The following is a 16311-nucleotide window of genomic DNA, read 5'->3' on the forward strand; positions in this document are numbered from 1 at the left end:
GAAATCATTCTGCCTGTTGCTTTTTCATATCTTCTTTTGCATGTGATCTCGGGGGAAGTTTCTTGTCTGACATTGAAAAGAAAGCCATCGCTCATCCCAGGCTATGTTGAAAAAACTATGTATTACCTTGGATGTATGGAGTCTGGAACTGCAACACGTGACCGGTTCACTTCCTTCGCTTCACTCGGGGGGTGAATTAATACGTTACTCAACAAATCCCGTATATCTTCTTACTCCGTACTTCGCACAAAAGCTACTATCTGCTATTGCCCATTTGTGGTCCGAAGCATTGCATGTAATACTGAATCTACTCATAGTGCAGACATTCTCGCTCAACGCTAGATCTCTCTATCGATATCTCACTTCCCCTCATAAAATGACCCCTCTCTCTGAATAATTCTTAACATTATCAAAAAGTCATGGCTGCTGAAGAGAATCGAGAGTCTGAAATCATGCGTGTTGACATGCCTACATGGGATAGGTATGATAAGCTCTGGTGCTTACGGGCCCTTTGGGACCCTGCAGAATACCAAAGGTAAGAGCAAGGCGCGATTGTCGTCCAGCAGCAAAAATTAGGAGCTGACATCATTTCATTTACTACTACTTAGCTTTCGTGAAAGCCAATTGAAAATTCCGCGTGATATTATGGCGAGATGGCCCAATTGGCCGGAGGCGATACAGGATAACCAGGAGAGAATTGACTGGATACTGATGCACACGCCCGACGGCCCTACGTACGTGAATTTTTGGACCTCTTCTCTTTCCTCGTCAGGGGCCTTACAGAGGCACTCTGGTACAATTGTCCCCCCTTCCCAGTATAACTGGAGAAACAATCACAGCATTAGACGCTCTGACATAGCTATTCCTCTGTCTAGTGTACCGGAGACAGAACCCACTGGCCTGTCGAGACTGGCATATCATTGCATCGAAACTTTGAAGCACATCTTGGAGCACCATTCCATGCTAGCAGACTCGCAGAAGGTAAACATTCTTGCAGCCCTAGAAGCCTATCGAAGCGGGAGGTTAGATCCGAAGCCGGGAGATGTAACATATTGGTATGCCGGAGTCCTTAAGGAGGACCCTGGACCCCAGGGTAGCCAAAGCTATGCAGAAGCCATGGACCGGTGGGGACAAGAGCACGGAGAAACCACTCTTTGGATCGAGCCGGTATATATTATTTCGATTTTGATTGATCTCCTTTTTTCTTTCTTTACTCCATCTGTCGCTGTCGTGCCTACATCTTGTCAATCCCGTGTTGGAGAGTTCGAGAGTGATTAATATGATGATGGCTTTCTGCCAGTCGACCAAAAAGGAGAACTCCTTGTCGGCCTACCTGGATCTCTAACATGATTAATGCTCACCAAAATAGGTCGAACCAGTGTGGGGTGGCGGTAGATACATGCCACAATGACCCAGCGCGTCATGAAGTTACCGCTCCCCATGAGGTAAGTCTGGATTATTTTCCTCGATAATGAAATTGTTTTCCTAACTAGGGATCGGGACAACAAAGGGACCACCATGCATCATCTGCAAGAGTAGTGGACTGCAACATGCTCGTGACGTACAATAGCTCGGAATCCAATACCGGCATATATTCATGTTTTCCATAACTACTAGATACGTCTATTAGTTAGAGTTCCTGGCATTGATATCGCTCATGAGATCAGTATTCCTTGATTATACTGGGTCCTCATACCTAGAACTCTTTCAGGATGCCTAGGTTTCCAGCCCAACAGAATACCAAGAAGTGTCTTTGGTTATCGTGACAACCTTATAACGGTAAATGGTACTCGATAAAGTTCTCATGCAAGTCCAATTTATGACAACTGATCACACCCCTATCGATCCACTTACTACGGTGAAAGGAACTATCACCAATCAACGTCCCGGTACCCGTCAAAGATGCTCTGGCCAGGCGCTTAGAAGGCACTTGTTTAACTACAGCAACTTCACCTGCAATAAGCGGCGCTGGGAATCTATATGTTAGTACCAACAATACCCATCTCATGAGCAGCCTCCCAACCCGCTAACAGCAGTCAGGACCCCGGGGGTGCAGACCTGGTAACAGCCCAGCAGCATCTGGCGGGCTCCGTGGACTTCCAAGCATACCTACAGAATGTTCACAACAATGGCGGAGTTGCGTTGCAAGGGCAGCAACAAAGTGTCCACCTGGGAGTTTTTGAACTCCCACGGGAGGCCCAGAGGAATGTCGAAGACTTCAGCCTGTCCCTTGGGCAAGCAGGATCAGCCCCTGCAGTGCTTCCAAAGACGGATGGGATACATCGAAAGGCTTGGCCCAGGAAACGAGTGTACAAAGAGCAACGGCCCTATGGATTCTATGATCGTAAGCGCGATCTTTATAGCCAACGGTGTCGCAATCAGGCTCGACAGCTAAGGGAGCTATCAATGGGAATAGATCAGTAATTTCCTGGTAGGAATATTCTGTTGTTGACTAAGGGCTGTATTCAGAGGAATAACTAACTATGATAACCGACAATGAAGTCACGTTCGGTCTTACAGCATACATAACGGGATTATCTCTGGGCTAGTTATCATATTGTCGAATATTGAATGGCGGTCTGACTCGAATAACTTGAATTGCTTGCTTGGTTCTAGTTCTAGGGGGGGGGGGGGTTGAACCCATATTTATCTCTATAGATATACAAAGGCTCCAATAATCAAGCAATTTAGTATGTTCTTATAATTAGGATTCAAAGAACCTGCCGAAAACGGATAATTGATAGATCACCTAGCGTTCCCTTTTGCGCTGACACGCATCACAGGGCAGGGTGTCTACATGTACATAGTTTTATTACGTTTAAGTTTACTGATAATTCTCATCCGCCAGCTAAGATAGCACCGAGCATTAATCACTATTCTTGACCCAAGCTCTAATAATCGCATCCTCTTACTCTCCTTTTTCTGTCTATGAGCAAAAAGATAAGAGAAGAATAAAACAAATAGCTTTTTACACTTTACATACCCCTGTTCCTATCAACAGCTTGCAGCCTTGTAGTCAATGAAAGAAACAGCATATTAACCCAATCCCTCTCGAAGAGAGAAGGATGGAGCAGAAAAAAACAAGATAGAAAAAAAAAAAAAGAAGAAAAAAAGGTAAACCCTTCTTAGATATATCCTGATGGTGGGAAATAGAGTACCATAATAATGAGATTTCTTTTTCATGGCCATGAATAAAAGATGGCACTCGAGAGGGAAAATAGATACAACTAGTTTTTACTTACTTAATGGTGAATCATGGTGGGATAGTTTCAAAAAGAAAACGCAAAGAAATAAAAGAAAGAAAAAAAAAAAAAAGAGGAAAGGAAAGCAAATTCGGAACAACCGCTGAGTTTGGGACCAGAATCACGGTACTTAAAGCAGAAGGAACAGGGAATAAGGCTCTCATCTTTCTCTGTATGTTCTTGCAAAGTCAGGAAGAAGGGCCGTTTGCTGCGCAAGAGATAGGTAAGAATCTATGTATGTACCTATTCGCGGTTCTCCCTTTTTCTTTTTCTCGCTCGCGATGCACGCAGCCTGCTGGTGACTGGGTAAGATGACTGTGCTAGTATGGTTCGAAGAATGTTTTATTACGAGGAAAGGGCTCAATCGAAATATATGCTCGTCTATCCTAGTAGGTCATCCAGAGCAGAACCACTGGGTTTGTGTCCTTGCTGCGGTTGCTTGGACTGACCAAAAGCTGGCGTCGACGACGTCGAGGTAGGAGTAGATGCGGACGGAGCGGGGGTTCCCCAGATGCCGGCGCTGGCCTTCTCCTTGGAGAGGCTGGCCAGGTTGGGGCCCTTGTTCTGCGAGGGAGAATTCTTCTGGATACCTGCACTGGCGCTGGCAGCAGACCAGAGCGAGCCGAAAGCATCACCTCCAGCCTTGGAAGTCGAGGCTGACGGCTTGTGGGATGATGCAGGGGAGGCGATAGAGGATACACTGGCTCTGGCGCTCGTAGGCTGGCCTGTGGTGGCAGCGGAAACAGAGGTGAAATAGTTGGGCGCTGGTGCCTGGAAGCCTGTCGGCCTTGGTTGTTGTCTTGATTGCAGAGACGCCAGGGAACCTTGAGGCGACATAGGAGAAGTCAAACTGCCGCCGGTTGGTGTGGGAGTAATGGAAGAAATGCCAACGAGGTTGGTCAAGTTAGCATTCTGTGTGCCCGACACAGGCTTGGGCGCAGCGAACTGAGTAGTCGACGCAGTGGAGGATGGAGGAGCAATAGAGAACTGATTAGACGAAGTAGGCTGAGGAGCGGCCGGAGCAGCAGGTGCTGGAGTTGCGGACTGGAAATCGTCGAATTCGTCATCATCCGCGGTGTCGTCGAGCAAGCCGTTGCCAGCGTTGCTAGCAGGTTGCTTGCCGGCAGCAGTCGAAGACGACGTCGTGACAGGCTCGTCTCCAAAATCGAATAGATCCGGCACCTCCTCCTTGGGCTTCTCAGGCTGCTTCGTCGCACGCGGTTGGCTTGCTACACGGCGCTGGCTGGGGGCCGCATCCGCTTCATCGTATTCATCATATTCCTCAAAGCGATTCCCTCTCCGTCCCGTATCCTCGAATTCGCTCGTGTTGCCTCCATAGCCACCGCCATCGCCGTAGACGCCTCCACTGTAACCTCCATAGCCAAGGGATTCGCTACCAAAGCCTCCATATCTACTAGTCGATCCAGAAAGACCGCCCCGGACACCAAGACCACCTTCAATCCCACCGAATTTGTTCCGGTTTGCCCGCGCTTTCTTTCTCTCTGTGCGAATCAGGTCGACGTCGCTCAAAAGCTTCGCCAGCTCCTGCGCCCTGTTACGGACGTTGATTCCCTGGTCTTTTCCGTTCTGGTCGATGTAGTGGAATTGGCGCAGCATGCGCAGGAGAGATAGATGCGATCGCGCATCATCGACAACTCGTTCTGAACCGTTCTTGACGAGGAATTCGAGAAGTTGGAGTGCCTATCAACAATCAATCAGTATTCACATGATTGAATTTGGACCTGTATCCACGCCAGGAAAGTGGCTCGGGCTCGTACTTTGTATATCTGTCTCCACTCCTCCGCGCTCTTCTCCGTAAATCGCTTGTAAATCATAGGCATAATCTCGTTCAACAGCTGGCTATAATCGAACAAGTATAAATGTCAGTTAAACACCTCCTACAATGCCATTACCGAATAAACCGATATCGGAAAGGGGGGGACCGGTGCGACTAACTAGCTATGTGTTCCATTCGCGATCTCCTGCATCAACGTAGACGAAGCACCCCATGGCTCATTATTAGTAGCCTCTCGGACCTGTCAAAATGCGCGTAAGTCGTACGTTTCGATTTATCCGGCCGCAGTGTTCGCGTGGCGACCAACCTTCGACTCCATCTCCGTGTAGTTCATGACAGCTAAAGACTCCCAAGTTAGTACCTATTATCCAGGGACGATTCCCCTCCCTCCAGCTACTGTTTCCCGCTCCTATCATGCAAAACGTACCATTCTGGACTTTCCGGACTCCGGCCTTGATGTCGTACAGGGTCAGGTTGCTGACCTGCTCCTTGAGAGAGGCGAAATCCATGGCGCCGACCGGGAACAGATCTCCCCTATGATGTGATGATGCACTATAGTACAATCGAGGAGAAAAGGCCCTCGCAAAAGCTGTCAACACAGAAAAACGGGGCGCGAAAGAAAGGCAGACGGGGAGAAGGAAAGGGAGATGCTAGACTAAGCTCGTCCGGAGGATGCGGAGGCTCAGCTGGTTCGGGCATCTCCCGACTCTCGAGAGGCCAACAAAGCCGCGCCGGCAACGTCACGTGCGGAGCTCCGATTGTTCTCCGCCGTCTCTATATTTCTACTAGTTAACTACAGATCAGCACATTGAAGTATGACTACCTAGGCAAGAGGACTCTCCCAAGAGAAATCGTCGTTCAAATACTATTGGATATCACATGGAATATAATACTACCAGTTCAAGTACGTACATAAAAGGTAAGAGGAAATTCGTGAAACCTAACTGTAAAATCCAGCATCGTCTCGGGGCCTGACAGCCTTGCCCGAGCAGGGCAAAGGTTGGCTTCGCCCGTAGTCTTTAAACAAAAAATAACAGAAAACAAAATCCCAACATGCAATACAAGCGGTATCTTCAAACAAATCCCGGCCCCGGAGCTTCCGAACCACCTTCCTCTCTAGTCCAGATAACACCGTTCATGAGATCTAACCGAAACGTCTTTCACTGGGTGGTTGGGGTATCACGGAAGCGTAATATGTTCGTGAAGAGGGAGATACGGACTCCCCCGGGGCATCAAGTTCATCATGTTCCACACAAAAAAAAAAGTAACCCATAAGCTGCTCATTCGTTATAGAATTTCCTCATGATCAGGTGCAAGAAAAGATTGACGTTAACTCGTAGGTGTCCCTCGAAGAAGTCGAGGAACTGGGTGTTGTTAAACTGCGCCTGCAACAGATCGTCCAGCGGTACCTGGGCGTTTGCACCAGGAATCATCATATTGCCGCTGCTTCCGTCGAGTGTGAACACTCCAACTTCGTTACTCGATATTGTCAGGTCGACACGGTCCCATTGGCGTTCGGTATAGCCCTTCCAGTGGACCAAGACACCTTTATCAGCAAGATTGCGAGCCGAGTACTTGAAAGAGCCGAATTTAAAGACGCGTCCCGATTTCTGCAGTTCACGTTCATGATCCCATTGTTTGGTAAACGGCATCAAGAATCGCTTCTTCCCCTTCTTGTTCTGCAGGGTGACCATTGCCTGCTCAATATAGTCGTTGTAGGTCTTGAGCTGCTGGTCCAGGTAGATGGCCTGGTCGTTCAGCCGCGCCAGCGTCATGCGAACACCGTCCAGTTCACGCTGTCGTTGGATTCTCCGCCGATGTTTAGTCCTGATGTCGACTGCAATCGCGTTCAGCAGGTCTTGGTAGTTGTTATGACGGCTAATCTTGCCTGCGTGTTCAAGTTGCACGATATTCTCAAGTGCCGTTCGCTTCAGCTCAGGGTAGGTCATGGCTCCAATATCGATCAAGGTATTTGCTTCGGAATAGGCACCCTTGCGTCTATTGTTGGTGGACAACTCATCGCGAACAATGGTCTGCCATCGTTCTTCGTCCTCTATAGTTGGTGGCTTGATCATGATATCCCAGAGATTGTCACCCGATTGAACTCGGATGATATAGAGGATGCAGCGTTTAGTTTCCATAAGAAGGGCCTTCACTTCAGCCTCGGGATCTACGCATAGTCAGCTACAGTTCGTGTGGGATTATGGAGGATGTATTACCTTCAACATTGTGAAGTTTAGGCAGTAGAGTCAAACTGATCTCAGAACTGCTGACACTCATCAACTCGTTTTCGTTTGTCTTGACGTTTCCGAGATCGCGAATGACCTCTTTCAGGATATCATCAGAATGGGAGCAGATGGCATTGACTTCTGAAGCCACGAGCTGATGGATAGAAAATATGTCAGACATCTTGATATATAGAGTTGGCTTCGTCTTGGCGTAAAGGTCGTTGAACTCGTCAATATCGAAATATGACTCGGCGTCTTGAACGGAGATCACTGGGATGCAGTCAGATATCTTGCACAAAACAAAACTTGGATCCGGATACTTACTGTTGCCCCACAACTGGCCTAAACGTTGAATTGACTCGCCAACATATGAGTTAAGCGGTTGCAGGTAGACATTCTCTCCCCCAAATAGTCTACCAGAGGCGATCTGAGAAAGGACTTTCGAAACCTCTCCGAGATTTCTCTTCTGCCCCTGGGTCAAGCCGCGGTCGACAATTCCATGCTTTTCTGGTTCGAGTATCGCCGGTTGGAAGTAGTTCTTCCAGACCCAGTATCCTGCGACTTGGAGAATGAAGCCAGGATCCTCATCGCTAAACTGTTTCAACAGAGAATCGTACATCTGCTGTGTTATGTATCGAATACCAAAGGGCATTCGGATCAGTAAATCTTCGAATGAACTGAAGAATTGGTCGGCGATGTCCCGGAGGTCCTGCAAATGCCTGATAAATGTCGCTCTCGTCTCTGGGTCCCTGATTGCTTCCTCTCTCCGCACGTCAGGACGACGTCGACTTCGCCTACCGGTACGAAGTTCCTCGTCGCTGATCGCAGAGCGATATATCTGCATCGGATCACTCTCCAAGTCCAGATCCGGATTGTCGATCACAGTCTCCTTCACCAGCTGGCTTAACACATCCCGCATGAATTTGCGGTCCCTCGGCGACTTGACGTAGGCTCCAAAGAGCTTGTTCCAGAAGAAATTACAGCGCATATACTCCTGAAGCGAGTCAAATCCCTCAATTTCTTCCTTGACGGAGCGGACAATCAGCTTCATCAGGTAGTATTCCTCCCTTCTCTTCTGAGAGTATCCAAACAGACCCATTATCAGGTGCTTAATCCGCTCAAACTCCTTCTCCGCCGTGTTTTGTTCCCGCAATCTACGGAAAAGTTTGGCCAGGTATTGTGGCTGGGTCTGAAGCAAGAAGAACAGTACCTGGTACTGCTCTAACTTCTTTCTGGATGTCTTGTTTAGCGCCTTGAGATCGAAAGGATCCTTCGACGAGATGTCTGTGTTGGACAAGAGACTTCCAACGTGGCCACCGAAGTGCTTCTGGTGCTTAACAACCTCATCAAGGGTGATTTTGTTCTTGACGAGAAGCGCGATTTTGATATCCAGCTGAGTGATGTACTGGTCGGCCATCTCATTTTGACGAACTTGCTGAACAACAGTCTTTCTCAATCGCTCAAATTCAATTTCTTCGTCGAAGTCAAAGTCGCTATCGTTAAGAAGATGTACGAACCCCTTGATCGTTCCAACAGGGGGATTCTTGCCGCTGGTGAGGCTCTTGTACGCTTGGCCCTGAATCTTGCCTCTCACAAAGCTTTGGACTTTGATGACCTTTTCCATATTCTCACGGTAGAACCGGCGTTTTTCTTCAAACCGTGAGCGGACGAGACTGCCCCTGATCCACGCCTGAAGCTCAAGGACAGCATCTTCTTGAATATAGAGATCAGTAAGCATCCGCTCCAGCTGAAAGCGGTAAAGCATGGCTCTGGCAGAAGACTGAATCTCAATGATTTCTTCGGTACAGTCTTCCAGCTGAGATTGTATGTCAAGGATGTTCTGCCTTACGATGGCTGCCCGGGCGCATGCCTGGAGTTCTGTCAAGAGAGACGTCTCCTGCTGTAGTGCGCAGCGATCAGCCTCGATACGTCTGCGCAGTAGGAATCCCCGGGCTGAAGACTGAAAGTCCAACACTGAAGCTTCATTTTCAGCCAACGACCTTTTCTGAGATTCGATATCATATCGAAGTGCCTTTGCTCTTATGGCACTCTGGAGAGATATGACCGAGGGTTCTTCATTGTGCAAGAGATTCCGGAGATGTCGAAGGCTCTCTCTCACGGCAGAACCACGGGAGGTAGATTGCAAAGTAAGCCACTTGTCACTAAATCCGACTAATGCATCTCTTTGTTCAGCCAAACTAGCTCGAGTGGCCATTGCCCGTGCGCTCGCTTGTATAAAAGCAATAAGGGAGCTTTCTGCCTGGAGCGCTGACTTAGAGCCGGAGATCGATTGGCGGGCAAGCATTCCTCGGATTGCTGCTTGTATAAAAGCAATAAGGGAGCTTTCTGCCTTGAGCGCTGACTTAGAGCCGGAGATCGATTGGCGAGCAAGCATTCCTCGGATTGCCGCTTGTAAACTCTGGACTTGGTCTTCGGAGTCTCTTGTCTCCTCGATCTGCTCGTGCGCCTGCTTCCTTTGTAGGGCACCTCTTATAGCTGCCTGGAAAGACTTGATGCCGGACTCTTGTCGTCGCATTTGTGTTCTGATATAGTTGACTTCAGTTCGAGCTTTGGCTGCCCGCACTAGACTCTGCAGTTTGAGAATGTCAGGTTCCTTTGTCTTCCACCAATCCTCATTCTTTCGCTGCCTCGATCGCACGATAAACCCTCGGCAGCTTGCTTGAAGGTTGGTTGCAAATCGGCGCATGCTCAGCCTGTACTCCATGATCTGCCGTGTGAAGTCGCCACGGATCCTAGATTGAAGATCGATGATTAGATGTTCGATATCCCACAGGTCGTTCATGACATCGCCGAGTTTTACTCGCAACAATGCACCCCTTATCTGAGACTGAAAGTCGATAATAGACAGTTCGTTTTCCCGCAGTTCCCTGTCTATCCTTTCTTCCTCTGACTCCACTGGCTCTGGTTCAGGCTCCGGTTCAGGTTCCGCACCAAAGCTAGCACCCATGCCGGAGAAACTAGGCATACTGACGCCTGACTTGTCGAGGCCCTTTTGCATCTGCTCCAGCTCATGGTGTTCAAACTCAAGCTGACCAACCAGGTTTCCAATGCGGAAGTCGACGATCCCTTTTTTGTACAGCAGCCAGGACAATGCGTGAATGCAGTGGATGACTTTGGGGATATTCTTCTTCTCGTAGAGATCGATCAATTCGAACCGGAAGAGGTCAGGCAGTTCTACCTCTTCAAGGAATCGGAAGAACAGTGCAATATTGTCGGAGTGCCGGTATTGTAGTTTCGGGTGGCGAAAGATTCGGAACGTGCGATTTGGACATAGTGCCTGCACAACTTCGGCCAGCGTCACTCCATCACGAAGCGCTTCTTCCAGTTGAACGATAGGTGGAACTGGTTTTTGGATCACATCTTCTATCCACTCCTTGGCCTCTCCAATGTGACATAGATACTCGTAGGCCTGAAGAAATTGCCGCTGTTTATCCATCCAGTTGCCTGCGGCCCACGAAGAAGTATTCTTTCTCCTGGTTCCATTTCCACTGCCGCTTCCATTTCCAGAATCCGCACGCTTGAGGCGCCGTCTGCCCTGCAGACCTACCACCGAAGGCGAATTATTGATGGAAAATTCTCCGCCCTCCCCTGACTGAGCAATTTTGGAAAGGGTGCGGAGATGACCGGTCGAAGACTTCTGAAATGTCTCGAGCTCGGGGGCAGTAAGAGCAGTGGTCAATGGAGGCGGGTGTGGAGTGGATACAGAGTAAGAATGATTCACCCTGGTGCGAGGAGATATGCTATGAGGAGATGCCGGAGGGCTGTACGCAGCGGCGTCCACGCTCCTCAGAGGCTCATTTTCTTGTCTGGACGCAGGGCGGGCTTCTGGAGTGATTGGTCTGTAGTCTTTAGGGAAAAGCCTTTCATCCAAGGTTTGGCTTCTGTTATGACCAGGCGGGCGGTAGGGTATATATTTTGTCGGAGGCGGCACAGCATTAGGAACTTGTGGTAACGGTCTCAGTGAGCGGCGTATATTTCCATATGTCTCCCCAGCGCTCGGTGGCCTGTCCGCCGCTGGTGTTTGCCCGATTGTCGCAGACACCATATTGGTCAATTCGCTCTTCCCTCTCGGGTGCACGAAGCTACCAAAGACTGACCCAACGGACGCATTTGAGGATATCGTGCTGGTGCGGCTGGGTGCAAAAGAATTGGAATAGATAGAGTAGATTGATGAGCTAGTTGAGGCCGTCGACCCATGGCGAAAAGGACTGGGCGTCGAGGCCGAAACGTCCGTCTGCGATCTTCTGGCAGATGGCAAGTGGTCGGACATCACGCACGCAACTGGCCAGACAGGAATGCAAGGATCGATGAAAAGGCGAAGATCCTGTCCTCCAAACGCATACCTGCTTCCTCGCAGGAACAGTGGAAAGCAGGAGGGGATGTTTGGGCGAAGGGTGCGCGGAGGTGTAAGTGCGCAGGAATGCTGAATCAAGGGCGGCGTCGCCCGGTCCAATGATAGCAGAAACGCAAGGGCAGGGTATTATTCTTTTGAGCCTCGTTTTTCTAATTGCGGAATCAACAGAACAGTGAGTGCAAGCTCGAGTGTCAAACCGGATGCACAATCCCCAGAGAAAGAACAAAAGGAAAAGGGTATCACGAACCAGCCGTCCTGATGGTTCGAATAATAATGTAAGGTCGGCGATTTGATTCTCTCGATCGGGTCGGCCAGCTGTTGATGGCGGGGAAGGAGCCGGGCGACCTCAGGCGATAAACAAATCTCCCGAAGCGGCATAGCTCAGCCGGCGTCGAGCTTTCCCATGTTTACTTTTATGGCACATCGCGTCAATGCGTTTTGCCTCTTCCCGGCGACAACCGGCGAGGCTAGGACTGTTGATGGTTATTAATGTTTCCATATGGTAGGTATTCCTCATGATTCCAATAATATTCATGATTCGTTAGTGGTCTCACTCGGTGCCTCGACAAGTCATCTAAGCCGCCGTCATCTGTGTCCCCTCCGTCGCTAGCTAGTCCAAGGCGGTCTGGAATTCTCATCTGTGATGTTGGCCTGTGCTTGATCTTCCTACTTGGTGCTAACTACTGCCCGTCAGTATCTAGGTACAGTAGTAGTAATACGTGCCGGGCTCCATATGGAGAATGTGGATTGATCGCGACGGGGTCCGAGTCGGTGCGGCGGTGGTTACGGAGTACATAATTAGTACAGCCACAGGATCCGAACTTTGGAGGAATCCACTACTGTAACCTCACAATGGGAATTATTGTCAATTTGTCATGACTCATGGTAAGGTATCAAAATCAGAAGCGAGAAAGGAACGCAGTGTCGCTGAGATTGCGCTCCAGCAGCATAGTTACTTAGCTTGTTAGCAAAACAATGGAATGACTCCAACTCCTGGACGTCGAGCAGTATCTGAAACCGATGACATCGTATATACTAGATGCATCAAGCATTATGCCAGTATCTATTCTTATAAACCCCGTTCTCCTGGTGCAGCTGGAGGCTATACCGGGCAGATTTGTTCCGAGCCATGACAAGCTTGCGATATCTGGTCAACAGAGGGGTGGTCACGCAGAACAGAGTAATGTGGCTAAGGCTGCAAGGACAGAAACAGCTCCATTCGCTTCCAGTTGATTCAACATCCCCGTAGCGAACACAGTGGAACAGACAAGTGATAAGGCGGCAAACCCACGGGCAGCATACATAGCTAAGATAGCCCTCGGCCAGGTGGCCAGCAAGAACTGAGTCACATTCATTCAAAGCATATCCAATTAGTACTAAGGGCACGAGTGAGGCAATCCAAATTATTTCTACCATATCTTTTATCATATGTTGATTCTAGACATGCCCCGCAAACATGTGCTATGCTCTGATCTTGCTGGCACTAGACGAATAGTATATACGTACAAAAACGCTGGCGAGTCAGTGCTGGAAGGTTCGTTCATAGTACAGCAGGGTCCATTGCAGGCAAGGTTATCAAACTGCAGTCCTCTAACAGAAGTTAGAAAATTCATTCTAATGCGACTATAGTTCAACAATGACATGTCTAGAGTAACTCTGCTGCTACGTAGCTACATACCTTACCAGACGCAGCAACGTTCTTCGCGGCGCTAAGACCGATCGGCAGTATGTATAGATCTGGCATCGAGAACACTGAGGCTTGACTACGAGATGGACTCTCGTTAAAATAGGCATACGATAGCCCACGCCCTACGTCGTCTATTGGCAATTTGACATCCAGGCGCGATAGTCTTAAAACGGCCCTGGCAACAATCACCTAAGATGAGCAGCAGATCTTCGGTTCCATTCGATAGCGTCGATAAGCGCGTGGAGTGGAACTTGTCTACTTATTCTACTCCGTACTAGTGGAATCGAAGCGCTCCATTTTTGTATTGAGCTGGCAGCTTCTAGGCCCTCGTCTTAGGAATCAGACTCTATTTGGCATGGAATAATAGAATAGATCCCAATGGCATTATTACTATTACTATTATTATTTATTATCTTTACAGATTTCCGACTGTGGGATAGATGGTTATTATGGAACATGAGCCGGATGTGGGCGTCGCTCATTGGTCAATACGGCCATCTACGGAGATCCCCACCCAATCGCGACTTCAAGTTGTCATCATCGGTCACTTTTTTGATTTTTGGCGCTGACCTTGCCCCAGCGCCGATCAGATGGGGAACTGACGCAGACCCAGTGAAGGACCAAAAAGAACATTCGCTCGCTTTCCCTAGATCAAATCATCCGGAAAAGTCTTTTTTGTTTTTCTTTCTTCAAATAAAGACTACCTACAAAGGAGAACCGCTGGAAGAACAGGTTGAAGAGAGAGATAACGTATATCGGGATAGGAAAGGAACGCAGAGAGAAGAGGAACAAAGCTATGGACGTTCTTCCACCGCCACGATATCTCTATAAGATAGTCCCCTCTTCTAGTCGGGTCCCCGAGCCTCTTCCGGAACGCCTTCCCGTCAGCCTCATGGACCAGCGCTCGGGATTTATCCATCTGTCGACGGCGCACCAGATTCCCAATACGCTCAAGTATTTTTTCAGGGACGAACCGCTCGTGTATATCCTACGGATCGAATATGACCGTGTAGAGCAGGATATCCGATGGGAGGACCCCGATGGCCAGGTGTGCGGACCACGAGCTGGAGAGGGCCAGTTTCCAGTAAGTTATAGCTGTCCAACCACTAATTTACTTCACGATATTTGGAACGGTTCTTTATCTCGGAAGGGAGTGGCTTTCATAACCAGAAGGTTGTTCGTACTAACTTGGTGTATCCAGCATCTATACAACGGGTTGAAGTTGGGTCGGAGTGAAGTCGAAAGTGTCGCCATATGGAAGAACCAGGACGGATGGGACGAAGTCATAAAGAAGGCCAAGCCTTGGCTTCTTTACTGATAAAATCACCTCTGGCGGACTTATCGTTCTAGTTGGACGTCACCCTCGTGATCGAAAGCGTATCTTAGGCTTGCGTTCACATGATTATAGCGGCCTCCCAAGGTCTTCAGACTGCTTGCTCAGGAAGTTACGATGATAATGTATTATTATACAATTTCGAGACGATCAATTGGATACGATGTATCTATCATTTTGGCTATCCGTCGTCCTTTCCCTTCAAGCATCTGCTGCTGCTGGCCCTTTAATCGCCAATCGGGTAGGGGTGCAGGATCTGTCCATCTGTTGAGAAATTGGTGGTCAATATACGATCCGGTATAGTGGGGAGCATGAGAGCTTGATATTCGATGAGAACTCACAATAAGTCGATGCCTCCTTGCTAGCAAGGAAGACAAAAGAGGTGGCGACTTCGCTTGGCTGGGCTGGCCGTCCCAGGGGGCTCTTGGAGTGGAAACCCTTCATCTGCTCAGGAGGTCTTGTATCCGCCTGGATAGGAGTGTAGACCGCTCCAGGACTAATATAACAGAGTGTCAGCCCGATCTATTCCCATCTGCAACAGAAGTCGTTCGCAGACTTACGCAACAGCATTGACGCGGATACCCTTAGGGACCAGCTGAACAGCCAGCGACCGTGTGAAACCCACAATTGCACCCTTCGTGGCTGAGTAATCTACCATACTTTTGGAGCCGCGGAAAGTCGTTACTGATGTATTGTTTATGATCCTGCAGGGTCCTTTTAGCTCGAAGCTCCAAATCAAGGATAGAAGTACAACGTACGAGTCACCCTTGTGTAAGTGAGGAAGGGCAAACTTCGTCACAGCGAACATCTGAAGAATGTTAGTCCTGAAGATCTTCGCGACTTCGTCTAGATCAATTTGTGCGAAGTCGCTGCACAGGAGCTGTTGTGAGGCGTTGTTCACGAGGACGTTGAGCTTCCCGAAACTTATTTGGAGACAGAATCAGTAATAAGAACTATACTATAAGATGTTGTCAATATCTAATTTATGATAACTCACTTCTTGATATGTTCGTCAACCGCCCTCTTGCACGTCTCATTATCCATCAAATTTCCAGCGAAGAGATGGCATGTCCGCTTCTCTAATTCGACCAACCTCTTGGTCTCTATGGCATCTTCCTGCTCTTCGGGAAGGTATACGATCGTGATATCAGCACCTTCCCGCGCCATCAATGCGGCTATGGAACGGCCGATTCCGGAACTATATCAGCAGTTAGCATATAACCAAACGCACCGGTCATATTAAATCACAGCCTATTGCTCCAACGCAACGGCCACGTTTTCCCTCTGAGACATACTCTCCGCCAGTGATAAGAACCTTCTTATCCTTCAGCTTTCCAGATCCAACATATTCTACAAAATCACCACAATCCTCCAGTTTGGTCGGTTCGCTCGGCGGCATCATATTCTTCTCCAACCTAGAAATCAGTTAATTAATTAATACAAAAGAAAACATCTCTTCAATGCCTATAACACAGGATCCGGAAACCTTACCCTGGCTTTTGCTGACTCTGAGCAGTCTGCGGGGCCTTGAAAGCCCCGTGTTCTCCCATTTGCGACATCTTGTATTTGCGATTGGATCCTCTTCCTCTTTTCACAATTTAGGATATTGTGTGCCTGCTCCAAGCACGATTGGTAAAAGGCGAATTTGTTT

General features: G+C 48.7%; 5 protein-coding genes across 5 annotated transcripts; 2 read left to right on the forward strand and 3 right to left on the reverse strand.

Moving 5' to 3' along the window:
* Positions 1 to 57: 57 nt before the first annotated feature.
* C8Q69DRAFT_283932 (hypothetical protein) lies at positions 58 to 1704 on the forward strand. Its single transcript, XM_028626940.1, has 3 exons — positions 58 to 535; positions 609 to 1445; positions 1511 to 1704. Exons 1-2 carry the CDS (start codon positions 420 to 422, stop codon positions 1276 to 1278), a joined length of 786 nt encoding a protein of 261 aa, XP_028484799.1. The 5' UTR covers positions 58 to 419; the 3' UTR covers positions 1279 to 1445; positions 1511 to 1704.
* Positions 1705 to 3623: 1919 nt separating this feature from the next.
* C8Q69DRAFT_486961 (equilibrative nucleoside transporter protein) lies at positions 3624 to 5546 on the reverse strand (the record flags this gene model as incomplete). Its single annotated transcript, XM_028631947.1, has 5 exons — positions 3624 to 4943; positions 5021 to 5102; positions 5199 to 5278; positions 5345 to 5376; positions 5465 to 5546. 5 exons carry the CDS (start codon positions 5544 to 5546, stop codon positions 3624 to 3626), a joined length of 1596 nt encoding a protein of 531 aa, XP_028484800.1.
* A 589-nt stretch (positions 5547 to 6135) lies between these two features.
* Positions 6136 to 11658, reverse strand: C8Q69DRAFT_284065 (ras GTPase activating protein). The gene is made up of 3 exons (XM_028626942.1): positions 7590 to 11658; positions 7257 to 7535; positions 6136 to 7207 (listed from the first exon to the last, which is right to left on the reverse strand). Exons 1-3 carry the CDS (start codon positions 11554 to 11556, stop codon positions 6318 to 6320), a joined length of 5136 nt encoding a protein of 1711 aa, XP_028484801.1. The 5' UTR covers positions 11557 to 11658; the 3' UTR covers positions 6136 to 6317.
* A 2465-nt stretch (positions 11659 to 14123) lies between these two features.
* C8Q69DRAFT_507526 (hypothetical protein) lies at positions 14124 to 14645 on the forward strand (the record flags this gene model as incomplete). The annotated part of the gene is made up of 2 exons (XM_028632895.1): positions 14124 to 14411; positions 14529 to 14645. 2 exons carry the CDS (start codon positions 14124 to 14126, stop codon positions 14643 to 14645), a joined length of 405 nt encoding a protein of 134 aa, XP_028484802.1.
* Positions 14646 to 14886: 241 nt separating this feature from the next.
* On the reverse strand, positions 14887 to 16219 carry C8Q69DRAFT_507527 (oxidoreductase; the record flags this gene model as incomplete). The annotated part of the gene is made up of 7 exons (XM_028632896.1): positions 14887 to 14924; positions 15002 to 15156; positions 15221 to 15364; positions 15419 to 15583; positions 15658 to 15858; positions 15956 to 16075; positions 16152 to 16219. 7 exons carry the CDS (start codon positions 16217 to 16219, stop codon positions 14887 to 14889), a joined length of 891 nt encoding a protein of 296 aa, XP_028484803.1.
* Positions 16220 to 16311: the final 92 nt, after the last annotated feature.

Source organism: Paecilomyces variotii (assembly GCF_004022145.1).
Source record: "Paecilomyces variotii strain CBS 101075 chromosome Unknown C8Q69scaffold_6, whole genome shotgun sequence".
Classification (NCBI taxonomy): Eukaryota; Fungi; Ascomycota; class Eurotiomycetes; order Eurotiales; family Thermoascaceae; genus Paecilomyces; species Paecilomyces variotii.